This window comes from Hippocampus guttulatus, chromosome 3 (assembly GCF_054856545.1).
Source record: "Hippocampus guttulatus isolate MCC_2025c chromosome 3, RoL_Hgut_1.0, whole genome shotgun sequence".
NCBI lineage: Eukaryota > Metazoa > Chordata > Actinopteri > Syngnathiformes > Syngnathidae > Hippocampus > Hippocampus guttulatus.
This window is the reverse complement of record NC_141263.1, coordinates 17,784,758-17,810,891: the sequence shown is the minus strand read 5'-3', so window position 1 is coordinate 17,810,891 and position 26,134 is coordinate 17,784,758. Positions and strand designations below refer to the sequence as shown.

General features: G+C 39.4%; 5 protein-coding genes across 7 annotated transcripts; 3 read left to right on the top strand and 2 right to left on the bottom strand.

The window, feature by feature from the left end:
- Positions 1 to 69: 69 nt before the first annotated feature.
- ccsapb (centriole, cilia and spindle-associated protein b) lies at positions 70 to 4,608 on the top strand. 2 transcript variants are annotated; one of them, XM_086107174.1, is made up of 5 exons: positions 70 to 202; positions 950 to 1,273; positions 1,347 to 1,418; positions 1,769 to 1,992; positions 2,503 to 4,608. In XM_086107174.1, exons 2-5 carry the CDS (start codon positions 958 to 960, stop codon positions 2,683 to 2,685), a joined length of 795 nt encoding a protein of 264 aa, XP_085963300.1. In that variant the 5' UTR covers positions 70 to 202; positions 950 to 957; the 3' UTR covers positions 2,686 to 4,608. The 2 variants fall into 2 exon arrangements, with proteins under 2 accessions (XP_085963300.1, XP_085963299.1); XM_086107173.1 differs by having other exon boundaries at positions 99 to 202; positions 751 to 1,273.
- Positions 4,609 to 4,668: 60 nt separating this feature from the next.
- rab4a (RAB4a, member RAS oncogene family) lies at positions 4,669 to 9,642 on the bottom strand. The gene is made up of 8 exons (XM_086107175.1): positions 9,500 to 9,642; positions 8,516 to 8,596; positions 8,162 to 8,276; positions 7,866 to 7,928; positions 7,600 to 7,754; positions 7,397 to 7,492; positions 6,346 to 6,472; positions 4,669 to 5,843 (listed from the first exon to the last, which is right to left on the bottom strand). Exons 1-7 carry the CDS (start codon positions 9,513 to 9,515, stop codon positions 6,357 to 6,359), a joined length of 642 nt encoding a protein of 213 aa, XP_085963301.1. The 5' UTR covers positions 9,516 to 9,642; the 3' UTR covers positions 4,669 to 5,843; positions 6,346 to 6,356.
- Positions 9,643 to 10,689: 1,047 nt separating this feature from the next.
- On the top strand, positions 10,690 to 19,883 carry phf10 (PHD finger protein 10). 2 transcript variants are annotated; one of them, XM_086107364.1, is made up of 12 exons: positions 10,690 to 10,826; positions 11,747 to 11,856; positions 11,947 to 12,077; positions 12,211 to 12,294; positions 12,404 to 12,528; positions 12,640 to 12,789; positions 13,054 to 13,163; positions 13,527 to 13,665; positions 14,689 to 14,826; positions 17,007 to 17,115; positions 18,186 to 18,374; positions 18,452 to 19,883. In XM_086107364.1, exons 1-12 carry the CDS (start codon positions 10,755 to 10,757, stop codon positions 18,547 to 18,549), a joined length of 1,455 nt encoding a protein of 484 aa, XP_085963490.1. In that variant the 5' UTR covers positions 10,690 to 10,754; the 3' UTR covers positions 18,550 to 19,883. The 2 variants fall into 2 exon arrangements, with proteins under 2 accessions (XP_085963490.1, XP_085963491.1); XM_086107365.1 differs by lacking the exon at positions 18,452 to 19,883 and having other exon boundaries at positions 16,954 to 17,115; positions 18,186 to 18,345.
- Positions 19,884 to 20,862: 979 nt separating this feature from the next.
- psmb1 (proteasome 20S subunit beta 1) lies at positions 20,863 to 22,976 on the top strand. Its single transcript, XM_086107170.1, has 6 exons — positions 20,863 to 21,045; positions 21,356 to 21,463; positions 21,575 to 21,656; positions 21,767 to 21,896; positions 22,026 to 22,132; positions 22,452 to 22,976. Exons 1-6 carry the CDS (start codon positions 20,945 to 20,947, stop codon positions 22,635 to 22,637), a joined length of 714 nt encoding a protein of 237 aa, XP_085963296.1. The 5' UTR covers positions 20,863 to 20,944; the 3' UTR covers positions 22,638 to 22,976.
- A 396-nt stretch (positions 22,977 to 23,372) lies between these two features.
- LOC147207718 (THAP domain-containing protein 6-like) lies at positions 23,373 to 26,122 on the bottom strand. The gene is made up of 4 exons (XM_086107171.1): positions 25,874 to 26,122; positions 24,831 to 25,029; positions 24,236 to 24,358; positions 23,373 to 24,081 (listed from the first exon to the last, which is right to left on the bottom strand). Exons 1-4 carry the CDS (start codon positions 25,951 to 25,953, stop codon positions 23,905 to 23,907), a joined length of 579 nt encoding a protein of 192 aa, XP_085963297.1. The 5' UTR covers positions 25,954 to 26,122; the 3' UTR covers positions 23,373 to 23,904.
- Positions 26,123 to 26,134: the final 12 nt, after the last annotated feature.

Sequence of the window (26,134 nt, the reverse complement as noted above, 5' to 3'; positions counted from 1 at the left end):
TACCTCATCCACTACAAATCATGATCGCTGCTCTGGCCGCATGCATCGTTGACTGCGACACCTCCGCCACCTGTTGCCCGGGATGTGTTTGGCTTTTTAAAGAGACGTCTCTGACTGGGCGGTGCTAAAGAGGCGCATTACAAACAGGGGGCTCCGACCTGAACGCCATTTGTCCCTTGCTTCCGCGAAACCCGAGCCTAGTGTAAGTATAACTAACTGTGCACCGATTTAGAGTCTTAGCCAGCCGGGGGGTTCTACTGTAACGTTGTCTGGTGCTACCAAAAAATGTACAGTCTTAACTAGACTGACAGCTAGCATCATGTCTACGTAAGTGGTCAGGTGATTATATGCACTGAGGTTTCTATATATAGCACGGACATCCATTTTAGTTGATTTTTGGAGATATCGTTTTCTAAAGGCATAGATAATATTTATTTCTTAGTTATTTACATTAATAACACAGTTATTCTCTCTAGTTTTACCAGGGAAAATGTTAGACTGCTGATTTTAATGCAAAGAACTGTATTAAGATACTGTACTGTAATTCTTTGACAGCCATTTAAATCTCTGTACCGAATAGAGGAGGCGGCTGAGACGTCATTCGATCGCGACGCATCGTCTCAAATCTGATTGGTTCTTTTTCTTAATTTACAATAATTATAATATTATATAACGTTATATTCATGCAAAATATTATTTCTGTTATTAATTTTTAAGGCTAAGAGTGATTTTCCTTTTTTTCCCATACAGACAGCAATGTAAATCCAGTCAAAGGCGAACGTAGGCGGAGTCTGGAGCTAAGGCTGCTTCGCTATTGGTTGAAACCTTCCCATCTGTTTTGGTTTAAATAAACAACGGCGAAGCCCATCTTAACGAAAGTAGTAATAATAAGAGCAACAATGTTTTCTTAGACTCGTGTGATTTATTGCTCGACTGTCTATTGGTGAAGGGAAGAAGATGGTGACCAAAAGGATCCGCTCGGAGTACATGAAGAAATTTAAAGACCCCAAATGGGAGACTTACTCGAAATGTTATGAGGAGAGGCTGAAGTACAGGTTGGCTCGAAGACTTCTGGAGCAATCGCACAACCCCTGGTTCTGGAGTGGATCCGACAGCGACTCGGATTCAGTTGGAGGAAATTCACCTCAGGCTGACAGGAGCCAAGCTCAGTGTTGTGAGAAAGGTGATGAGCCTGCAGGGGCCGAGCTGGAGGAGTGCCAGGGGTCCAAGGTTGATGTACTAAGTCTTCCCGTCCTGGAGCAGGAGGAACAAAGTAATTTTGGGATTTAAACCTCCAAAGTGTGATATATGGTTGCTATCTCTAAATGATTTCTCTTTGCTGTTAGATTGCCATTCTCAAGGGGCAGAACAGAGTGTCAGTAAACACAAAAGTGTTACTCACCGGGAACCACAAGCAGGTATTGAAAGAAGTCACATTCTCATCCTTGACCCACACAAGATAATCAGATCCAAAAGAAGAAGAAAAAAATACTTTACAAAGATAATGCAGATTGAGACTGTCAGCGAGGTATAATAATATTTTTATTTTTATGCTTGTGATTTATAATGTTTCTGATATTTCAGGCTTTTCTTGTTGCTAACTAATTGAACCAAACTACTACAGTTTATATGTGATTCAATGCAGTTTTACATCACTGCAAACTGCCAATACAGTAAAAAATATAAAGAATTTAAAATTCAAAAAAATGTACAAGGACATTTATACTTGTGTGACTTTGGATGTTCTGGGTTGTTCCTGTATGTTTAGTGTTTCATCCTGAAAAAGATCCTGCAGCTCGAGCAGCACAGCAGACAACGCCACAGAGGCTTCCCAAGTTTAAGTGTGTCCAGCGGGTTAAAAAAACAGCAGTGGTGCGGCCTCCAAATGATGACAGCAAACATCCTTTTGCTCTGTATGCTTCTGGTGAGAAGGATGCCGACGTTGCCGGCAGAAAGACACACAACGTTCGACCTGCTTGTTCGACCGATGAGGTAATGCATTTTTGGGGGGGGGGGGGGCATCCTTGATATTCATGTAAAGGTCTATGTACCATTGTACTTTTTGACATCACTAGTAGGACAAATACGTCTGTTCAGGAAAATTATCACATTTTCCAGAAATTCCCGATGGCCAACCCACTCCTAGCTGGATGTTAACAACTAGGACTAGTGGTGAAGCGCTAGATGTTAACTTCAACATAGTATGTTTCCTAGTGTACTTATATACTGTATCTGTATGCTACTAATGACGTGATAAATTTGAAACGGTATCACTAGATATTAACTCTTAGTTCACATGTAATGATTCACTAGGAGTACAAATAGTGCACATAATATAGTAGTAATGTACTACTGTTCCCGCATTGTTCTACAAGTGTGCTAACTTGTCCTACTGGTCAAAACAAAGAGTGTACTGGTACATGAAGGACCTTAAAGTCAACGTTCAAAAGACTTTATATATTACAAGGGACCTAGAGCCAGACCCCTTTCTGTTGCTTGTAGATCCATGCATCAGCTCTGAGGGCCAAGTCCAGACGGGAAGTAGAGCGACAGGTCCAGGCCCAGCGATGCGAGCGTCGCCGAGCCAAGTCGGCTGATTTGGACCAAGCCAGAAAGAGGGTTCAGCCTGAGTTTAATCCTTGGCTCACTGAGTACATGCGTTGCTTCTCTGCTCGTTCTCGATGAAACCCACTCACTCATTCACTCACACATGTAACAATACTAAGCCAAACAGGTTCCATGGCTTGTAGGCCATCATTGAAAGTAGGGATGTTCGATACCAATTCTTTATTTTTTGGGTGACCAACATAAGTATGGGTATTAAATCTTGAGTACTCAGCAATACTGCGAAGTAACAAAACCTGATACTTGATACATAACATTTCAATTTACACAATGACAGATAATTGTGAACAAAGATGATGATTTACCCATGTGTCAAACGGCTACCGTGTAGCACCAACTACTGGCAAAGAAGACATATTTGATGCCAGATTTGCCTTAAGTATTGGTGGCTGGTATCGGCATCTTTCATAAATACCCGATACCTTGCATTCAAGCGGATTACAGCCCGATACCGATATCTAGTATCAATACTCATCCATCCCAAACTGAAAGTAACATACAGTAATTCTAATGGAGATATCTACATATTAAAATGAGAATTTTAAAGCCATATACCGATCCAGTCCCTTTAAAACTAGGCGCATACTGTATAAGAGCAGGGCCTATTTCTTTACTAGATCTATTACAAGGGGCAGCATGTGGCACAAATGGTTATCACACCGGTCTCATAGTTTTGAAATACAGGGTCCAAATCCTGGATCTACGTGTGCTGTGTGGGGTTTGCATGTTCTCCCCATGCATCACACTTCCTCCCACATTCCTTAAACATGCTTGTTAGGTTAATGGCTAACTAAATTGTCCACGGATGTGAATGCAAGTGTAAATATGTATTCGTGTTTAAGTGGCAACCAATCCTGTGAAGCTGGGTTAGCCTTGGGCTCACTTGCAAAACTCATGAGGACAAATGCTGAAGAATAGGGATGGAGCATACTTCAAGGCTGATTATGTGACCACTAAAAACACAATGGCACATTTAGAAAGCCATTTTTTGATGCTTTTGTCATGAGATTGTGATCACCACAAAGAATGTATATCCCTTATCAAACACGTAATAAGACCATAGTTGTGTGTGTGTGTGTGTGTGTGTAAAGACTAAGAAAATGTCTTCCTAACAGGTTTGCATATATTACATATTGCTGTTGGAGACAAACTGGTGTACAATTGTTGTTGAGAAGAGCATGGATATTAAGCGCCCTTTCACAACTTTTTTCGAGGCCACTTATGTGTGTAAAGGCTGTGTATGTGAGACATACCGCAGGTGTCGCAGTGGTTATCTTCAGGAGGGTTATAAATTAACCTTATTCAGGTGTTTGGACCACTAAGCTCAAATTGATTCATCAGAATTGTCATTTTAACATGAGGCCAACGTTGAAACTAATTCAACAATGGACATAAGCCAAATCAACTCTCATGGAAAGACACTTCGAGGGCTAATCAGCTCTGTGCCATATAATGACATTTTGTTTATATTGATGTTAAGTGAATTAAAACTAAAATTAACCTTTTTTTCTAGTTCAGTATACCAGGGTCAGGTTTTATTGTTCGTGTTCATTCTAAGTGGAATACCAGCATGATTCTGTAAATATAACTTCGAACAAAGATGTGAATTTTTGTGCAATATTAATACACTGGAAATAGTGTGAAGTCGGACAATCATTAAGAGGAATTTGAAAGTTTGTAACTCTTTTGCTTGAATTGTCGTTGATAGAAGTTCTATTCTCCATTAAACAGGTTTCGATTGGAGAGTGAGGAATGTTCATTGTTATTTGAGTAGTGTATTACAGCAAAGGATATTCAGTCTGAATTGAATGGTTTGGTTTCGTACAAGAGTTAGAGGTTTTCTTTCCTTCGTACCCGCAGCTTTAGAACATGAATAAAATGTTATCATGATAAAAGCTGTCACAACCACAATGCACTTAAAAGTTCTTTTTTTTAAATGTCATGTTTACCTTTCAAGCTTTTAATAAACACCTTTTCCACCCATTTCCTCCTTTTTTTTGTGCCCACCAAGTCATATATGTTTAAAGAAAGAGAGAAACAGAATTTGAAAGTGGATCATGAATTCGTACTTTTTATTTTAAAAACATATGCTTTTCATAATGAGAGAACAGCAACATTAATAAAATATAAATTCAGGAATTGAATTGATGACAAAAATGCAAGACAACCTGATATTAGGCAGACAATGCCACGATCAGATTAATTAAACTTTACATACCTGTAATAGTCTAAATTTCCAATTACTTCTCTTCATGGTGTGCTTTAAACTTTCCATAACAGGGAAAATTTAAAATTAGATATAGAATGTATATCAAAATATATATAAGAGGCGATGGCTAATTCTTCAAATTAAACCTTACTATGAAGAGAGTTAAAACATAAACAGCTTTGGAGGCAAACGGAAGCCCCTCAGGCAATTTTACAACATTTTGCAAACAATTGATGAAAATTACATTTGATTGTTGTTGTTTTTTTTTTAACCACAGCAGTCGAGTCAAAAGGCAAATAAACTAGCAGCACAGAAAGTGAGGGACATCTTCGTTTAAATCCTTTGGATGAAACATGCTACAGTGACGGATATGTTGCTTATGATGAATACAGTAATAACAACTGCGCAATGTATTTAATTTACACACATCAGATAGGCTGTAGGATAGAATGATAAGAAGAATCTTACTTACATTAGTGAGTGCATCTACAACCGGCGCCATCCATTTACAAAATATACAATCGGCTGTCCATCATACTGCTTGTATAAACCGTAGCTTGATATGATGAGAATACATAAGAGAGTGAAGCACACGTGGATATCTAATTAAATAATATGCCTTCATAATGAAATTGTCTTGATATTTTAAGAAAACATGCGTCAAGCTCTATATACAGTTTCATTGTACAGTTTCGAAGATACGTTGGCAAAGGGAGGTGCAGGTGTACATGTCGGCTAGTGAGATGTAAACAGCAAGAGAGGTAATGTCACAAATACAGGTGAGCCGGTACTTACATAGATGCCAGGCGTTCTACCTCGAGGGCAAAGCACAGAGTGGACGTGGTCTGGTGACCAAGGAGCTCTGCTAATGGGAGCGGCCGGCTGGGAAGTCTTCTCGGGTTCTTGGCTGGTGCAGCCATGGCGACAAAGGTTCTGCGTTAAAGTCTGGGAGGTGTCACCAGAAGTGTTTTAGGGTCCCACCCGGCTGTTGATGCCTTCAATATCCCCTCTGAAACACATACATTACAAAATTAGCCACATTTATGCTGCTTTCTACCCTGACCAGAGCATCCCTCAGTCCCATGTATCCAGTCAACAATCATGGTTTGATGGAAAAAAATAATTGAATGTAAAAACATCACTGGAAAAGAAATTTTACACCATTTACAAACTCACCAACTAGAACATATTTCCACATACAAGGGCTCCTCGGTTTGATCAAGTTTTAAGGTTATAAATGATGCACGATGAACTAGTAGTTAGTGCAACGGCATAAGAATACTAATAATCATGTGGCACAACAAGGCTGCTCAGTTACCTCTGTACTTGCCATTTTTAAAATTAGCTTTATATTGAAGGCCTAGGATTGTTTTTTTTCATCCATATTCATTATATTTGACTAACATGTTCGCATAGGATAGGAGAATTTCGGGTTACGTCGCCGCCGTAATAACGGAACGCCTTTGTAAATCGAGGAAGCCCTGCACATGCTTGCATTAGAAGCAGACTACCTGTAACCCGATTAGCAGCCACACTCCTGGGTGCCCTGTGGCTGAGCACGACGGGGGGAACGGAGCTGGCGCAGTGCAGCATCCCCATACTGGATGCCAGATCCCATCCTCTCTGGATCCAACTCCCCTAAAAAAAAAAAAAAAAGAGCAAAAGAAAGAGGAAATGAATGGATTTTCCCGCACATCCGAACAAGAAAAACTCTCAATACCAGTGGCAATCACCCCCAGTGGCAAATCAAGATCACATAGAATGATATAAACCCTTCCCGATTTGCCATTCTTTTGTCAAAATGTGAATAGAGTGGAAAAGTCAACTGCAGTTGATATTTTGATTGAAGTACAGGTATTATATTCTTCACCATTACAAAGTGCGCTGTGAATTACGACAAAGTCGACGAGTTGACAACAACAGCAGACAGCAGTTGAAGCAACAGATGTCATGGCAAGATGGTCAGAAATAACCTATACAGTCACTAAGTCGCTCCGTTTTCCATCCACTTCAACTTGGCAGTCATTAGTACAGCCACCTTATCTATATCTATATTTATATTGCACTTAATTGAACTGTGTACATTGAAACTGAAACATTTTATTGTGAATGCAAACACTTTGTTTTTCTTCTTTCTTCCCCAAATTTTGCTGCTGTAGACTGTAAATTTCCCCAGTGTGGGACAAATAAAGGATATCTTATCTTATTAATTGTTGCCGTACGTTATGGTGCATTCACGTGATGTAGATGCAACGGGTCAATATACAATTCTGGAGACGTGACTTATTTATTCAGCAATTTCTGCTTTTCAAGGCAGGGGTTGGTCCCTTTCCCCTTCACTGTAAATAGTTAAATTTACTTTTGCACTTCAGTACATTTCAGAGTCTGTACTTCTTCCACCAGAGTATTTTTTACACAAATATATGTACTTAAACTTGAGTACTCTCTCTATTGAAAGGCAATTACGTGGTCGGGACAAGGTCGTTGCAAGTGTATGGTCACTGGAGGGTCACTGCAGTAATGTGAGTATTTGTGATTGGAAATGAGACTGAGTGCTCCTACCCGATTCTATCTTGTTGAGGATTTTGCGAGCGCACTGCACAAAAGCTTCTTCCACGTTCTCCCCTGTCAGAGCGCTGGTCTCCAGGAACATCAGCTCTGAAACACACAGAATGTTTGCATGAATGTAGCGCTCTCCTACTGAATATTTAATGAGCAAAAGAATATATTTCTTCTCAAAAGTTTCTTCTGTCACATCAATATACCGTTCTCCTGAGCGAAGCGTGACGCCTCCAGGAAGGTCACCTCTCTGTCAGCATCCAAATCTTTCTTGTTTCCACACAGGATGATGACGATGTTCTGACTGGCCAGCATTCGGGCATCACTCAGCCACGTGGTGAGAGCGTTGTAGGTCTCACGACTGCAGTGGGGAACGACACATGACTCAGACAGCAGCGATGAAGGCAGTCTCAAAATGATTTCCGACGTGTCTGAATGACTTGAATTAAACAAGAGGGCATTGCGTCGTTACCTGGTGATGTCATAGACCAGCAGGGCTCCTGCTGCGCCTCTGTAGTAACTTCTGGTCACTGACCTTCAAAAAACAATGAACATTTAGAATACAGTCCCGTCCAAATTGGACCTAAAGCCCATTAAGACAAATTTATCATTTTATTAGATGCTGTTCCTAATACAAATGCATTTTAGTGGGGCTAATTCCTCTCGTGTTCCAAAGCTAAATGGGGGATACATTTGCTGTGTCTCGCTTCAATCTAAATGAGAGCACTTTATTGTGGGTTAGTTACTAAATAATGGAAAATGCCCTACCTGAATCTTTCTTGTCCAGCTGTGTCCCAAATTTGCAGTTTAACAATTTTATTGACCACACTGATGATTTTAGAGCCAAACTCCACTCCAATGGTGTGATTTGATTCATCCTTAACTGGAAAAAAACATTAACTCTTAAAACATAAACTCATAATGAAGATGACACAAGAATATATGTCTTTCGAGCGTTAGCGCTAAAGAAAGGAGTTGCTGAAGCGGATTTAAAAGATTCATATAAAGTTGAAGATATCATAAAGATGACCTCCATATATTACTTAATAATGTATGTATTGACTTTCCCAGCACTTTTAAACAATAACACAATATTGTAACAGCAGAATATGTCTAACTTACATCTCTTCTCTATAAACTGATGCAGCAAACAGGATTTGCCGGTTCCAGCATTCCCAATGACCAGGAATTTAAACAGGAAATCTAAGAAGGAAAAAAAAAAGATGACAACTTTAAAATCCAATAGAAGATTACCGGTAGTTGTTACGGTGTATCAATTCATCGTGATAGCAGAAAGAAAGAAGAAAAATGTTATGCATCTGCTGTCATTTACAAAGAAAACGGCGAGTGCTTTACTCACTTTTGCGGTATAGGAGAGAGATCATTTTTATTAAAGGCAGATTAACAATGTCTATTGAGATTTTTTGTGTTTATTAGGTGTGTAACAAAAAATGATTCAAATCGGAAAATCGGTTTTGATTTGATGAACCAAATGGAATTATGAAATTTGAAAATCATTGCATCTGTGAAACATACAGTATAAAATCGTCTTCGATGGCAGATTATGAATTTTAGGAGTCACTGACAATTTAGTTTGCAGTTAACCAAACATGCATGTTTTTGGAATGTCGGCGTAAACCACACAGGCACGCGGATCACGGTATACTCCACACAGGTGTTTGGATAAATTTGGATAGAATAAATTTGTCGGACACACCCAGTAATTTAGTCACTCGGTGAAATTATTCACGTTAAGAACAATAATAATCCAGTAACAGCGCCTTAAGTACACAGGCAAGATATTAAAAAGGGCAGAGTAATTTGTAAATAAAGATAGGTGTCAGAGATATGATGACATTATTTTAACAAATCAGCTTCAGATTAGTGCGTATTGCATTATGATGACGTCGTGAACTGTGACTTCTGTTGCCATGGTATTTTAAAGTCAGCATCATTTTGCCAGTGGCTAGATTAGTATGTCAGCTAATTATTTACGATGAGGAGGGGGGGGGGGAGGAAGCCCCCTCGACACACCTGTCCTCTTTCCCATCTTTGAGACTACATGACGGCGTTAACTGTGGCTATTCGACAAAACGGACATCTTACCGTAAGACTCCGACATCGCCAGTTTGGCGTTTTGTAACAGTACTGATGAATCTAGACAGGATAGCAGATGGTTGACAGATGGAGAGCTAAGCTAAGTGAAGCAAAATAGTCCCGGTGATGATTTCCGCGGATTGCGACTGTGTTACTCCTCTGACTTCCCGTCCGTGTTTTGTTGTTTCAAAATAAAAGCTCAATGACTCGTGAGTGACAACAGCCTTGATTGGGTCGTTTTGCATGTTTTTAGTTTAAGCAAAGGACAAAATTCAAAATCTGTAGAACATCTCTAATATGGCGGGTTAAGACCACGTTACATAATTACTTTCCATAGGTTCTGTAATATGTTTTGCTTTATTTTCCAATTTTCCTTTGTCCATTAAAATGTATCCTAAATACATAGACAATTATATATTCATTATATGTGCTAGTAATAATAATCGCAGTAATATAATATAATATTTATATACTTTGTGTCTTCTACTTTCTCCCTTTCATAATTTTGCTGCTATAAATTGGGAATTTCTCCATTGTGAGACAAATATAGGTTTTCTTATTTTATCTTATCTTAATGGATATAATGTAGAATTTATCATTAAATAATTGATTGGTTGGTTCATTTATTGCAGGAGTGAAAGAAAAAAGTCTTGTGGGATAGGTTCCCACTCAGTGATGGTGTTAATGTGGGTGTGAATGGTTGTTTGTCTCTATATGTGTCCTGCGACTGACTGGCGGCCAGTTCAGGATGTTGTCTGCTTTTCACCCGAAATCAGCTGCGATAAGGTCCAGGATGCCCGCGACCCTCTTTCCATTTACCTGCCATGCATGTTTTTAGAATGTGGGAGGAAACTGGAGTACTCGGCGAAAACCCACATAGGCACAGGAGAACATTCAAACTCTACACAGGAAGGCCGGAATCGGAATCGAACCCTGCACCTCTGCACTGTGAGGCGGACATGCCAACCATTTCACATATCTTACCTGCTTAACTTTTCACTCCAATATATTTGCATATCATCTCAAAGAACTGTTTTAGGTACACCCGACACATTTGGATTCAACGTTTTAACAATACTGTACTTTTAAGGGCAAACGTTCATTTAAATCCACTGCAAACTAATGCCGAACTCCAGGTCACGAGGTGGCAGTGTAGCGCATCTCACGTACATGAACCGCTAGAAAATCATACAAAACGAAGAGCAAACGCGGCTAGTTTTGCTAGCTTCCAGCTAGCGCAGCAGCAAGTGCTAAATAGTAAAACATGGCTGCTGTGCTCACCCCGAGACCACCGTGCGATAGCAACCCTGCTACCCCAGGATCACAGTCCCTAAAGGTAGCAGAAGTTCTGTTCAGAAAAGGCAATTTGCGGATGTAATTGTTTCGGGAGCTCTGCGTTTACATGTTAAGCTAACTGTTAATTAGCGCGCTAAAGGCTGCCACTGTAAACAAAGTATGCGAGGTGAATACATTTGTTTTCATCTCACCATAACACACGTTGGCTAATGTGTATCATTTGATTTTGATGGACAGTAGTATGCCCATTTTGTTCTTAGATTTAGACTTTTTGAAACAGATGATGGAGTGTTATCTCACTTTCCCAAAACAAATGGCGACGTTTCCTCAATTGATACATTTTTACGAAGCGATGCTGATGCTGTTCGTGAAGTTAGTGGTGAAATACGTCCAAGTGGTATGCCCACTGATGTTATTAATCTGTCTGTTTCGCGTGAGATGAAGTCAAACAACACTTTTCCCATTACTATATTACAGTCTAGACGTTTCATATTACACCATGCTGCATGCGTAAGTCATTTGTTGGAAAATACATTATTTGATACATGCTTTGTTTTCACGACCATTGAACGAAAACTCATGACACATAATGATGATATATCAATAAAGTTGGTTTCGTGAATACTGGGCCTCAACACAAAGCGGATATACAATATTGTATAGTCTGCCTGATTGCAGGCATGTTGGAAAACCCCAGCTCACATATAAAGTGGATATAAAAAACGTCTACACGGCCCTTTTCAAATAGCTGTTTCATGTGATGTAAAAATAGGCTTCATTGGATCTTGACACATTTACCATTTGCATTTTGGGATATTTTAATTGTGTTTTAGCAGAATTTTGAAACTAGGGTTGAACATTTTGGTCATAAACAATACATTGTTTCCCATTGCACGATGGTTGGTAATCACTGATAAGGACCAAACATTTATTTTTGCCTTGAAATGTGTTGTTCATTAGGAGGACATAACAGAAGAGGAGTCCAATGATGGCAGCCAGCCCCCTAAAAGACGACGAATGGGTTCAGGGGACAGTTCACGAAGCTGTGACACTTCCAGTCAGGACCTTGGGTGTGTTTGCTTGTACATCTTACAAATTGTCTAGCGTGTCTGAATATGGATAGGTTTAAAAATGCTGGTTCTTCCACTCACCTATTCCAGGTCAACGTATTTCCCAGCGGAGAACCTAACAGAGTATAAGTGGCCAGCAGATGATACGGGAGAGTATTACATGCTGCAAGAGCAGGTCAGCGAGTATCTGGGAGTCACATCCTTCAAGAGGAAATACCCTGGTATGAACTGGAATCGGTTTACGCTTTGGTAAAATGTTCTAGTGGATTATTTGATGGAAAACTCATTGAAATTAAAAGTAAAGATGACTGAAAGAAATGTAGCTTTGTCATTTGTATCTCTGCTTTTCTCTAGATTTGGAAAGGAGGGACCTATCACATAAAGAGAAGCTCTATCTGCGTGAGCAGAATGTGATCACTGAGACACAGTGCACTCTGGGTAGGAAGCATCCCGTACCTATCCAGTCAGTTCAACATTAGGGTTGTTGTCAGTGAATGACTTGGTCAGGTTGATATGGTCAAAGTGAATGTGGCCTGTTTTTTTCCAGGTCTAACAGCTCTACGAAGTGACGAGGTGATAGACCTGATGATAAAAGAGTATCCTGCAAAACATTCAGAGTACTCGGTCATACTCCAGGAGCGTGAGCGACAGAGGATCGCTAAAGAGTACTCTGTAAGGACGTAAATTGAAACGAAAATGTCATGTCTTGACACTTGTTGCATTATCATACACCTCACAGGTCATACTGTATGTTTGTGGTGCGCGTCTACTTTTGTGTTCCAGCAAATGCAGCAGCAAAACCCTCAGAAGGTAGAAGCCAGCAAGGTTCCTGAATACATCAAGAAGGCGGCCAAAAAGGCAGCCGAGTTCAACAGTAATTTCAACAGGGAGCGAATGGAAGAGAGGAGGGCTTATTTTGACCTCCAGACGCATGTAAGTCTACTTTGTCTAATTTAACATGAGCCCAATTCATGATGATGCACAATGGTCAGCTGCAACACTCATAAATATTGCTGTTTGCTTAGCTATTTGCTGGCTTTTTGTCCCTGTTAAGACTATTTTGTCATTTTTGTTAAAGCTTCGATATAGAAATTTAAAATCATAGTAGTTGCTAAGCTTGCAAGTAACTGAGGAGCCACGGTACCTTGTGAAAACAGTGAGTCTTGAATTTATTTTGTTTGATTTCATTTGTCCCAGGTTATCCAAGTGCCACAGGGCAGGTTCAAGGTGCTCGCTCCAGAGCTGACCAGGACCGGGCCCTACCCAGTTGCTCTAATACCAGGGCAATTCCAGGACTACTACAAACGGTAGATTATTCTTCTCGTAACAAGAGTTCACCTCAACTAACTCCATGTACCTGTATGTCAATATTAATTTTGCAACATTTAAAATTGCATGTCCGTGTTGATATACTATTCGGAGTTCAAGCAAGATTTTCTCACGCTAAAGTCACCACCTCAGGATAATCTTTCGAGACTCTGAAAAATTTTACATGGTAACATATGGCTGGGCGAGAAGTCATTCCGTTTATACCCCCCCCCCCCCATAAAAAAAACCCAAACAAACAAAATAATAATTAATCAAGGCACCACTCACAGTGTGCCAGCAATTGCCCATGCCTGCTCTATATATTGCGTTGGCCTAAAACACATCTGCGTTTTGCCAAACAGGTACTCTCCCAATGAGCTGCGATACCTGCCTTTGAACACAGCTCTGTTTGAGCCTCCGCTGGATCCAGATCTGCCCGCACTGGACTCAGAACCTGATTCAGATGATGCAGAGGATGACAAAAAGAACAAAAACTCTTCTGTAAGCTGATGTGCATTACTTACTTGAACAACATGGCTGTGAACAGAGAGGGGCTAGTTTACTGTTGCTTTCGCTGAAAGGGCTTGGTGTGACTCCTACTCTTATATTGGGACGAGACAGCTATGCAATTTTCGTTTTATTATGTTAATGTTAATTTGTTATGGATTGTGTTTATATACCGGTACATGTTTTGACTTAAGTTGAACCAAGAGGACGGACTTATTTTTATGTCATCTTTTCATAACTCGTTTGGTTTTGGGAGAACTATAGCAAATCCCAGAAGAGAAAAAAAGTAAAAGCCATACATGTTTTGAATAATGTCGCTGTCATGATTTTTCTAGAAGCGAAGAGGGAGAAATTTGATTGAAATGCATTAAAAATCAGATTTTTATATTATTATTATTTTTTTAGCCTAAAAGCACATTTGCCTTCGTCAGTTTTTCATGATTTGGGAAAACATGGGGGTTGGGGGGATCAGCAAACAAGAGCTGTTCACCTACCTCGATTCAGCCTTTGCATATTACCATGACCTGGATAACTGACAAACTAAACAGACATAGTAAGAACACAATTATTAGAAAGCACTTTGATATATTTTTTTAAATTATTGTGACAGTAAGTTATGCAATTAGGCTATGCCCAAAGCGTAACTGCTTTTCATTCAAGGTTAAAAAAAAAAAGAGTGTCTTCCCCCCATACCTATGATTAAGGTCTTTTAAAGGAATTGTAAAATCTTTTTTCCTTTTAATGTAGTCCATGCACTGTTATACATTATTTTAGTAAGCTACTTATTTCTTTACTTTGCTTTTAAATCTCTTCAATTAATTTGTTTGTAAATGCTTTTAAATGCCGTATTTTTTAAATTATGTGATTCACATTGAGTTACCTTGTGTATCTGTTGTACGAAGAAAACTGTCTTGCCTTGCCGATTGATATTTAATTTTATTTTAATGCCATGCGGCCAGGCTCGAACTGCACCTGCATAACTTGGTGCTCCTCTCACATTACTCTGTGTATGTGCAGGACAGTTCTTCAGGCAACACATCAGATGGCGAAAGTCAGGAGGGCGGAGGCCACAAGTCCAAGGCCAAAGATAGGACATCCACGCCGGGCAAAGATGGCAGCCAACGCCACTCCCACAAAGTCACCCCCGGGTACAAGGTAGAGGACAAAACCACCTGAACTCTTCTCCAACAACAGCAGCAGCACTTTTCTACCCCTCCTCCTCCTTTTTCTACTACTACGACCACCTCCTTACTCCATCCATCCCGACATCCCTTCCCTTAGCTTTCTTCACTTTGTTCTCCAGCTTCTTCAGTTTGTCTCAGCTGGAACCAGCACACACATTTGCCCACACACTTCCGCTGAGGCTCCTGTCGTCACTTTTTAGGATTACTACATGGCTCTTTTTTTTCTCCCCCACCCAGACTGTGAGCAATAAGAAAGGAACAGTTCAGTTTGTTTGCGTTGCACTTTTTTCAGTTTTTCCAGTGTGGATGAAATATTTTTTCCTTTTTGACTGTCATCAGTTTCTCGCCTCACTTGTCTTAAAAAAGAAAAAAAAAAGTACTTGCAAGACAAGTAAAAACATCTTTTGGCTGCTACATTTTCATTTTTGAAAAGGAACATGGATAAAGATAACACATTCATTTTGTGGTTGCTTTTAAAAAGTAGTCAATATTAAAAGTAGAGAGTATTTTGACATGTATACCTGAAGTGTGTAACACACTCAAATGTTTACTGTGTGTGTTTTGGTGTTAAAGATATGCTATGTATAAACATGTGTAGTACTGTTGGTCTGTGGGTAAATATCAGAGAGCGCTGTATTACAACGCATGTGCATCAGTGAGGCGATGACATGCGGACCTTGTTCACACTGAGTTCAAATGCTAAAAAGTGAAACATCGACTTGTCTCTCCAAATCAGGAGCAGGGAGCCTAGCGTATGAAGCCCACTAGAGCATTTGATCTGGCTCGCCATGCATTTCTTTAAAAAAAATAAAAATAATAATAATATAGAATCTCCAGAAAAAGTAGCCAATAAATATCTAACCAACAAACGCTGATCTACTGTATATAAATAATTATAAATACTTATTTGACCATCACATTATATTTTCTCCTTTACATATTAATATTGCTTTCATAAAAGGACTTTATAAAAACAAAATGGCCCCTGGAAAAAAAGGTTCCCCACCCCTGGTCTTTATTATCGGCCATTATAATTACATTGCGGGAAAAAATGTATGTTTTTTTTTAAACCCCCAAATTCACCCAAATTTGTTGAAGAAGCGGGAATATACCACTGATAACCATTTTCCAGGGGAAAAAAATAAAGGTGGATCCTTTGGGGCCGAACTATGAGAATGCACTGTATTCGATAATTACTTCAAGCAAAAAGCTCTCAATATATCTAATTAGTGAAAATGTTGTATTTGCACCAAACACAAATATTTTTAGTTCAATAGTCTTTAAATAACGAATTTAAAGAAACCATTTTGTGTCCAGTCTGGCTTTGCAGTGTGGACATGGTCTTGTTTTAGTGTGTGACAATTAGACATTTCAGTATGAGCATGAGGTCATGTTTTTGCACATGTTTTACTTAGTTTATGTGACATGCAGCTAAAATATGTGTCCGTGCACTCTGTGCAAAAGAAACTAGAGTAATGCGAAATATTTATTTTTAAAAAAGTATTCAAAAAGTAATACTTTTGTAACTACAAATTAACGCGCACCTCCCTCTGAGTTGCGTATATATATATATACACATTTATGTAGTTATTATTCATTCAAAAATATTTCGTGTCCCCAGATTTTGTATATCACAGTGACTGTTGCAGGTTATATAAACACTACTTAGCTCTGATCTGGCTCCAGTTGACAGTACAAGTATATGCAATGTTTTTTGACTCAGTGTTTTGCATAATGTGATATTTTCACAATGCGGCTTATGAATAAAAACAAGTTATGATACAAAGCTGATGTTAAATGGAGTAATTGCCTGTACTTGCATTCCAGGTGGGATTCTTCTTTCTTTTGATTCCAGTGTTCTAAATCCTAAAATTAAAATGAATTATGCCAACAGGAATAATGGTTGGTAGGTAAATTAGCAGAGTTCTTCTCAAGTCTCAGTCACATTAAAAGCTATATTAAGGTTAATGGTGATATATTCCTGTTTTAAGAAATATATTTTAAAAACTGAGCTATAATAATGTCCAACATACTCTTCTATATTTATTGGACATTTCTGAACACTTGGCATGACCCAACTGGGCTTTACTGTGTACAGAACATGACTGGAGAATGCTGTGCTGGTGTTTATAGCATTGTTCTGCCTTGCAGCCGAAGGTCATTCCCAATGCTATATGTGGCATTTGCCAGAAGGGTAAGGAGGCCAACAAGCGAGGCAAACCTGAAGCGCTCATTCACTGCTCCCAGTGTGATAACAGTGGTGAGTACACACACACATAAGCACACACGCATATATACGATACTTAAACTCCTCCAGATTTGGGGTTGACAGTTGTTTGTAGGTGGGCAGACGACGGGTTGTGCAATTTTGTTGAATTTGAGACGTTTCTGTTGAACAGTTGATTGAAACTGTAATTTGGCCAACTTTCCCGTTAGAGTCTCTTCAACCTAGGGTCCTAAAACAATTGTTGTTGTATTTTTTTTGGGGGGGTTGTGGGTTTTTTAAATTCTTTTTTTGGTTGTTTTTGAATGAATGTCTTCTAGCTTCTTTATTATTAGTTTACGTGCAGTACTTTTTGATATGATGGCCGTGCATGATGTTTTCCCATGGAGGGACCAAATTTCGGTTTGTATTTTAAATTGAAAACGTTTGGGGAAACGCTGAGGTAGAGCAGAGTCAAGTTGAGGATCATCTTTCAAGAAAATGGATGGAGTTTACGGTAGATATTAAAAGTCTACACAATCATGTTAAAATGCAAAAAAAAAATAATAATCCATGCAAACTTTTCTTGTTCAACTCTGTGCAAGGTTCAAGTCCATTTAATTTTCATCAATATTTATAGCAGCCATGTTTCGGGGTGGCGGTGTGACTGTCGGACTGGGGCAATCCTTCTCTGTGATTATTCCATGCTTCCCTTTCAATGTTCCTAACTAAGTATTAAAGTCAGTGTTTCTCAACCTTTATTGAGCCAATTTATTCACAATTTTACTGGCTCTGAAATTTGGACCTGTTCAATTATTCTATTTAAAGAATGGCAACAGGTAGAAACACCGATACCTTCTGCCATCTTGTGGAAGATCATTTCATTCATTGTTCTTCCTGACATTCTACGGTGCCGGTTTAGACAGATAGACAAAGATGTATTATTGTATTGAATTATTATTTTTGTAGTTGATAATCAATGAAAATGAAGATGTCCCAATTATGAGACCTCCAACCAGTCAAGTCCTTATGGTGTTCACTTTGGGAGTGTGTTTGGTTTATTTTGGTCTGTAGTCTCTTGCAGGTGTGTGTGTCTCATCACTGTCTTGTTGTTTCACGTAACGCAGGCCACCCGTCCTGCTTGCACATGAGCGCCGAGCTGGTGCGCATGATCCAGACATACCGCTGGCAGTGCATGGAGTGCAAGACATGCACCGTGTGCCAGCAGCCCCACCATGAGGACGAGATGATGTTCTGCGACAAGTGTGACCGAGGCTTCCACACCTTCTGCGTCGGGATGGGCTCCATCCCCACAGGTTCATTGTCTCTTAGCTTGCTCTTTATTAGCCACTTTATAGCTTTGAGTAACCGTTTGTTTAACTTGATGTTTCAGGTCTTTGGCTCTGTGAGGTATGCGACAAAGATTTCAACACACCCAAGAAGAGAAGCGGAACGAAAACACTGAAAAAGGCCAAGTCTGCGCAGAAATGATTTAATTTAACGGCATCTGATTTTATTAGATTCTAGATGGGGTTTTATCGACCATTTTGAAAGCGTACTATGTCTTAAGAGAACAATAGGCACAATAACAGTTTGATCAACAACTGGAATTGTCCCTTTCCTATAAAGCTTTACCGGAGTTTACATTTTCAAATGATCCCTTCTACAACATTTGTGGAAAATCACAATGTCCCATACGGGTGAGCTTTGCAGAGAACAGGCCGGCAGCCTAGCTGGTGCCTGTGGACACCAATGATGTTGAATTTCAAGTGCTGTTTTAGGAGATTCATCTGTAATTTTGATTTTGGCACGCCATCTAAATACAAATTGGTGATATTAATGTTAAGACGACCTCACAAAATTAATGTTTGGGTCTTACTGTATACTACTAACCAAGATGGGGGAGTGTATTTCCAGACATTTGGGATAGTACAGTATCCCTTAATGGAAGTAATACTGTCGGTCTCATTTAATTGTTCATTTAAAATATTTCTAATTGGATGGGAGAATCTGAATGTTTTAGTGTCTTACTGAGCAGTATAATGTTGGCGGCAGTTGTTCTTCAAGTCACCAACAAGTCGAACTTGAAACTGCTGGTTGCAACCAAGTAGTGAGTGCACTTGTTTTGCCTGAATTGCGTCAAGATGACTCAACAGTTCCAATTGATTTTCATGCCTATCACAAGTATCCATTCCTGGTCTAAGAAAAAAAAAGGAAAAGATAACTTCCTTAGCAAGATAAAAATAACTAGAAAATAAGATCATACGATAGGTTTAATATTTTGGGGTACCTATAACTTAAATTTTCTGTTTTCGTCATCAATTATGTATGACATTGCTGGACTAGTTTTTGTTTCAATGGTACACGGCTTATCAACTCCATTTGACTTTTGATGTCAGTGTCACTCTTTAACAGAATGAAGCTGTTTTGGCTGAACAATCGGTGCTTTTATTGATCTACTAGTTAAAAATGAAAGGTCAGTTACATGAATTTCATGTTTCATTTTGATGTGCATTTTTGTTCCAACATGTCTTGAATTCTATCATGGTGCTCATGATCTTTTGAAATGTAGTGTCTGTAGTTTTGGGTCCAGTTTATTAAAATGTGTGTCTTAGGTACAGATTTTCACGATACCTACCTTATAATGATGCCTCTGACTGCAGCAAGCCTGTCACAAAGATACAATAAACCATATTTTTGGATTTGACTTGAAAATTAAAATGTATTTTTCTACTTTTCTAGAAAATGTACTGTAGTGGTAGTAGATGATTTGTTCATGTCAAAGTCACTGAATTTTTTTTTTAAATAAACGTGTATATAATGAATACCTCAGTATCATCACCATCTTTTTTTTTAATAGATTGACATGGTTGCAAGTATCCACAGTTTGGGATTGGTCCGGTAGATGCAGAGTAGTAAAAGTAAATGTGCCTGCTCACTGGTTCAGTCCATCTACCTATTGTCTATAGCAGCGATTTCAACAACAAATAATGTATCGTTGTCTACCTATCTATGCCAGTAACTTATAGTGAAAGAAAGAACAAATGAATGATCGTCTATCAGATTGCAGAAAGTATTAAATTGACATATGTATACTAATTTTGTGACAATTTTTTGGTTGTGTGCTGTGCGATTTTTCAAACTTAAAAAATGTGCCCCCTTGCCTTGATAAAAATTGGGAATCACTGGGCTATAGCACTTGTACTCATTCGTGTCATCACTGAGCCGGAGCCTATTCCAGCTACTGGTAACTGAGCGCGAGAAAGGAGAGCTCCCTTGACTGGGATAGGGAATTTAGTCATTACATCCGTGTTTTTAGAATGTTGAAGGAAATTGTCTGGAGGAAACACAAAAGCAAATAAAAAGACTTGTGTTTTGTAAAAATAGATGGGGATACTGTATTTCTAATGCAGTAAGGATGTTACACCATAACTCTATAGTGTAACTAATGCATTTAATGACCAAAATTTATTGTTCACTGTGTTGAGGAAAGTCTTGGTTGGTGTAAATGCATGTAGCCTGTCATTCCCAGTGTTATTCACATTTTGAATGCGGAATCCTAACCTTCATGTCCTTCTCTAAAATGTCCACCCAGCAAGGCTAAACTATGATTAAAGTCAACTACATTTTAAAATCACTTGTTTATATACACACGAATGTATACATATTTTTGTGGACAGACACCTAAAATTAGCTGATTCACAGAACGATGTCGATAACTGGAAAAACTACAGTATGTCATGTCCATGCCATCGTGCAGTCGGAGAGGGCGCCCGCGTACTTTAACCAACTTGAATGCATCCCTCGAAGAAGAAGCTGCCATATTGCCGTGATACAGCGACTTTAGTCGGTGGCCGATAAAAGGATTGTTTTGATTTTCTCAAAAATGCTCTCAGTTCAAGATTTTAGAGATCTAGGCAAGATGAAGGACTACCATTACACAGGTCCAGTGGAGCACCGTTTCTCACCGTATACGTTCAACGGCGGGTAAGTTTACTTTTCACCTCCTCGCTAGTTAGCCTACCAGCTAGCGTTTTGTAGCCCAAGTGAATGCCTAGTTAATGTTTTGTCTTGACGACTGGTTATTATTGAGATACACGAATGTGACTATAATATTTTTATGCTAAGGACATCACTCTGGCAGAACGTGGTTTTGATTGGGCAAATCTTTGTACAACGATTTCACTTTCGAATAACACCGTTGCTGTTAGCATTACGGTGCACATACTTTGTTGGGCATGAAAACAGTTGCCAAAAAATGGATGACTACATGGCGATCTGTAATACATATTTACAGGACTGTACTAGCGCTGGCTGGGGAAGACTTTGCCGTCGTAGCTTCAGACACCAGGCTGAGTGAGGGCTACTCAATCCACAGCAGAGAGTCTCCAAAATGCTACAAATTGTAAGTTTCACTTTCCCTATGCTGTTGATAATGGATCACAAAAAATATATTTTATATCTATTTTAATCATGCAAACATTTTGAATTTTTATTATACTCCTGTCGCTTCCAGGACAGACACAACTGTAATTGGCTGCAGTGGTTTCCATGGTGACTGTCTGACACTGACAAAAATCATTGATGCCAGACTCAAGGTGGGCAACTTGAATGGCTATCATGTATTTTGGCTGCATATTGGATATTCTGTAGAAAGTGTACTTTTAGTTGAACTGTGTGCAAATAATGAGCCTTTATTTCCTCTCAGATGTACAAACACTCAAACAATAAGACCATGACATGTGGCGCCATCGCTGCCATGTTGTCCACCATCTTGTATGGCAGGAGATTCTTCCCCTACTATGTTTATAATATCATTGGAGGTCTTGATGACGAGGGTAAGTGGGGGACTAACACTTACGACACCTTTGTAAATACAGCTGCTTTACAGCTTCTCAAATGGAAAGTGCAAAATCTTAAATGTGTTTCTGATACATCGGTGATAACAATTGTTCTGTGTAACTTAGGCAAGGGTGCCGTCTACAGTTTTGACCCAGTAGGATCCTACCAGAGGAACAGCTACATGGCTGGAGGATCAGCTAGTGCCATGCTGCAACCATTACTAGACAACCAGGTACACACCATGATCTTACTGCCAAAGGATTAATCCGATAACTCAAAGAATTTGATGACAGAATTGTTGCTACTCACTAATGGTTACCAAGTTGACAGCCAGCCACTAACCTGAGCTCACAATAGCCAACTGTACACTCTCATTCACTGACTCCCATGTCACTCGCCAGCCCAGGCCCCACCTTTTAAAAGTCACACGTACACACCGGTCATACTTTCGTGTTTAACTTGGACCACAATATCCTCACATGCTTGTTTTGTTTAGTAATCTAAACTCAATTTTTATTATATTAGTCCTGACCCACACCACTTCTTCCCAGATCGGTTTCAAGAACATGGAAGGTGTAACAAGAATTCCTCTGAGCCGCGAGAAGTCAGTTCAGCTGATCAAAGATGTTTTCATCTCGGCCGCAGAAAGAGATGTTTACACCGGGGATGCCCTTCAAATCTGTATCATCACTAAGGAGGGAATCACAGAGGAGACAGTCAAGCTGAGGAAGGACTGAAGAAGACATTGTTTGTTCCGTCTTGTCTTATTTCTTCCACGAGCGCTTCTTTTCACATTCAATCTGCTCATTTGGTTGCTTGACTGCAGATCGTGTCAAACAGGAGTGTTGACCCAAATGTTAACTGATATTTTTTTTTAAACCACCAAACCATATTTCAATTTTGATACCTGTAATCAATATTTTTTTGAGTTAATTTGTCCCTTCATTTTTCCTGTTATCAGAACCAGGATCCTTCATCAGCACTCCTGTAATTATAAAAGTTCCCATTCTGAAAAGCAACATACTCTGTTATTCTTTTTACATTCTTAATAAATGTAAAGAATTGGGGGAAAATAATTTCTTTTCTTGTTCTTTTGCGCAATTAGCTGTAACTTGACTCTCATTTCAGAAAAACAAGGAAATAGCTAATTCCCAGAGTTTAGCTGAATTTAACCAGGCTAATTCCCATTAAAATTAGATGTTAAGAATTGCATATTTTCAGACAAGATGTTAGTCACTTTGTTTCACTAAAGAATGTTTGCTTTAAAAAACAAAACACTATGCTAAGCTTTTGTCAATGTAAAAAAAAAAAGTTTGAACAAGTTTGGCTTCAACCTAGCATGTAAGCAGTACATTATACTTGTTAGCGCAACTCAAGGGAAGTCAGTCTGGCAATGCGATTTTTGTGGTGCGATAGTGTGCAGCCTTATTTTTAAGAACTGTCATAATACAAGCATCAAGTGAGACTAGTGGTTCTGTTTACCAATGTTTCCCAAACTTTATTGGGCCAAGGCACATATTTTACATTTTTGAAAAATCTCACAGAACACCACTAAACATGAGTTATATACAGTACACTGAAAAAAATATGCTTTCATCTCAGTTTCCCCAATTTTTTTTTGGTGGAGTGGAAGAGTATTTCATTGTTCTGCCATGTCACTGGCATAGATAGATGAACAAAGACACATTAAACCACACCAATTAAGAGAAACTGCGTCATTTTCTCCATAACACCTGAGGGTCTCTCATGGCACCTCTCATCTACAGTGGTTGGGAATCACTGCTCTACAAACTTTGTTTCCTTGATGTGCTCCCCGAGTGAAAGCACACCCATTGTCTCTTCTTGGACAAAATGTGTGACCACAAACTCATTTGGTATTCACCCAAGAACTGTGGCAGCACCTCTCATCACCTGAACAGTGCCATCTGAGGGAAATCACCAACCCACCATTATTTTTCTAGGGTCCAAAGATGGTAGCTCTTACTAATCAAGCTTTTTCTAGGCTCAGACACAAGGCTCACATAGTGACTTGTGCAGTACAGCCATAAGAGTGGTCCTTGCCCTTCGTTCTCGCACCAGCGCATTTCTCTTCTGCTTCTCCAGGCTCCACAATCTGGCTGCAGCCGCGTTGAACTTGGCCTTGAGAGCAGCGGGAGAGTTGGGCAACGAATAGTTGTGGTCCTGGTATTGGATGGATGGATGGATAGATAAAAAAATAAGTGGTTGGCCACCAATTTTATGTCAATTATAAATCATGCAGTCAGCGCAATTCATTATTGAGACCCAGCCCATAATCCTCTCACCTTTTTGAGACAGAACAAGTACAAGTACTCACAAGGGTAATATTGAACCGAGGTTTCTTTTTGGTGACTTTCGGAGGGATGGGTAATGATAGGCTCTCCTTAGCTTTGATTGAGGTTTTTGTAGTTCTTATCGTACTTGTCCTTTTTTCTTCATGCTTAAGAAAAGAAGAAATACAGATTTAGATTGATCTTTGTTAATCCCCTATTATTATTTTCCCGCCTTGCCACAAAAGAACAACAACAAAATTCTGTGTTTTATAATACTGTATGGAAAATAACATTCTATAATATTGTATTTTATAAAAACAAACAACAAATGTAAAGAATAAAACATTTTTGCAATCTAATGTTGTAATTACATTCGTTGTGCTGCTCCTGGTGTGTCCACGATGGCCACCAGTAGAACAATAAAATACAGTTATATGTTGTAATTACATTCGTTGTGCTGCTCCTGGTGTGTCCACGATGGCCACCAGTAGAACAATAAAATACAGTTATATGGGGGGGGGGGGGGGTGCATTTGATCGCAGTGGTCATCTTTACAGTAACATAAATACAGTAGTGTAAATATTCATGAAAAGAATGAAACGCAATAAAAACGAAGTCGCTAAATGCTTGTAAACCTACCGGTATTTGTTGAGGACGATCTGGGAAGTTAAACAATGATGGAATGACACCAGCTCTAATCCGGCAAATCTGCCCAGTCTTGTCAAAGTCACGACTTCTAAAATGTTGACTGCAGAGCACAGATTCATCACTCGCAGTAAAATCCCTCCTCCTCATAGCTTTTTCCCACAGTCGCCTCATCTCATCGCCTCTGGGAAACCTATACGGAGTAAGAAAAGTAGACATAGCAGTAAATACGTCAGTAAACACCAACATATTTAAAAATATGTCATGATAAATGAAGGACAAAGAACATACTGAGCCAATATACTCGAAACCAAAGGCATTTTAGTCTGCTTGATATATCTTCCTACAAAAAGCTTGTTTTCTCTGCTGTTTGATTAAAATCATTTTATACAGCTCCAATTATAACGCACTGCAGGCCTACATGGGTTGTCTGAGGCTATTTTAAAACAAAATATGTATTTTATGGTTTTTAACGTCAATAAAAGTGGTTTGCGCCTGTGCAACAAAAGGAAACTGGGAATTGCAGGGTGACAATTGAGAACCGCTTGGACTAAAGAATGGAAAACACTAGAAACCCTTTTTTGCTGCTGTTTTGCTGTCACCAGCAAGACCAGCACGAAAACACAACAAAACCATGCTGGTCAATGTTTTTGTTGTTGTTGTTGTTGAAGCAGGGCTCGAAAATGGCTGGCAACGTGAGAAATTCAACTTCGAAAACGGCTGGCAGTGAATGGGTTAATCATGTGGCATGTTGGCAGCTCCTATCTTGTATGTTTTGCTAGAAGCCTATCAGACTCCCTCCACTCGAAAACCAAAAGTCAGGCTAGCTGCCAAAATTATTCATATTTCTGTATTACGGTAACACGCCGCCATTGCGCAGTGAGGGCCAATTTCAAAATAAAGGCCAAACAAACACGGACACCAACGCTTCGGATTTAGCACAATTAAGTACAATACTATCTACGTTATTAGGCATGATAGATTCGAAGCTCTCAACAAGATTTACTCATGAAACCAGAGTCCCAAATTGTTCTTACTTATGAAAGGTTATTCCCTGTTTCCTTGATTCGGCAGTTCGGCGTTGTGTGCACCCGATTGCAGCACAATGCGCAGGCATCCTTGTTTTTGTTGTTCCGTGTCGTCTCCAAACACCCTGTAGTTTTGCCCCTACTAGCTTAGCGTGAGTAAGCACGAAGCTCAAAGGAAAAATAATGTGTCGCGTCAGCCCTCTGGGCAAATGGTCGAATACATCCGTCTATCCTTTGCGACAGTGTCGTAAAGCAAAAAAAATTGAGGCG

Excerpts from the sequence above, each read along its gene's own strand:
- ccsapb (XM_086107174.1), top strand. The coding sequence starts at position 958 with ATGGTGACCAAAAGGATCCGCTCGGAGTACATGAAGAAATTTAAAGAC. Across the intron at positions 1,274-1,346 it reads CCTGGAGCAGGAGGAACAAA|ATTGCCATTCTCAAGGGGCA; the intron begins GTAATTTTGGGA and ends CTTTGCTGTTAG. Across the intron at positions 1,419-1,768 it reads TCACCGGGAACCACAAGCAG|TGTTTCATCCTGAAAAAGAT; the intron begins GTATTGAAAGAA and ends CTGTATGTTTAG.
- rab4a (XM_086107175.1), bottom strand. Across the intron at positions 8,277-8,515 it reads TCAGTTTATAGAGAAGAGAT|TTAAGGATGAATCAAATCAC; the intron begins GTAAGTTAGACA and ends GTTTTTTTCCAG. Across the intron at positions 6,473-7,396 it reads CCTCAACAAGATAGAATCGG|GGGAGTTGGATCCAGAGAGG; the intron begins GTAGGAGCACTC and ends TTTTTTTTTTAG.
- phf10 (XM_086107364.1), top strand. The coding sequence starts at position 10,755 with ATGGCTGCTGTGCTCACCCCGAGACCACCGTGCGATAGCAACCCTGCT. Across the intron at positions 10,827-11,746 it reads CAGGATCACAGTCCCTAAAG|GAGGACATAACAGAAGAGGA; the intron begins GTAGCAGAAGTT and ends GTTGTTCATTAG. Across the intron at positions 14,827-17,006 it reads AAGTCACCCCCGGGTACAAG|CCGAAGGTCATTCCCAATGC; the intron begins GTAGAGGACAAA and ends TCTGCCTTGCAG.
- psmb1 (XM_086107170.1), top strand. The coding sequence starts at position 20,945 with ATGCTCTCAGTTCAAGATTTTAGAGATCTAGGCAAGATGAAGGACTAC. Across the intron at positions 21,464-21,574 it reads TCTCCAAAATGCTACAAATT|GACAGACACAACTGTAATTG; the intron begins GTAAGTTTCACT and ends TGTCGCTTCCAG. Across the intron at positions 22,133-22,451 it reads AACCATTACTAGACAACCAG|ATCGGTTTCAAGAACATGGA; the intron begins GTACACACCATG and ends ACTTCTTCCCAG.
- LOC147207718 (XM_086107171.1), bottom strand. The coding sequence starts at position 25,953 with ATGCCTGCGCATTGTGCTGCAATCGGGTGCACACAACGCCGAACTGCC. Across the intron at positions 25,030-25,873 it reads CAGGGAATAACCTTTCATAA|GTTTCCCAGAGGCGATGAGA; the intron begins GTAAGAACAATT and ends TACTCCGTATAG. Across the intron at positions 24,082-24,235 it reads CTCGGTTCAATATTACCCTT|GACCACAACTATTCGTTGCC; the intron begins GTGAGTACTTGT and ends ATCCAATACCAG.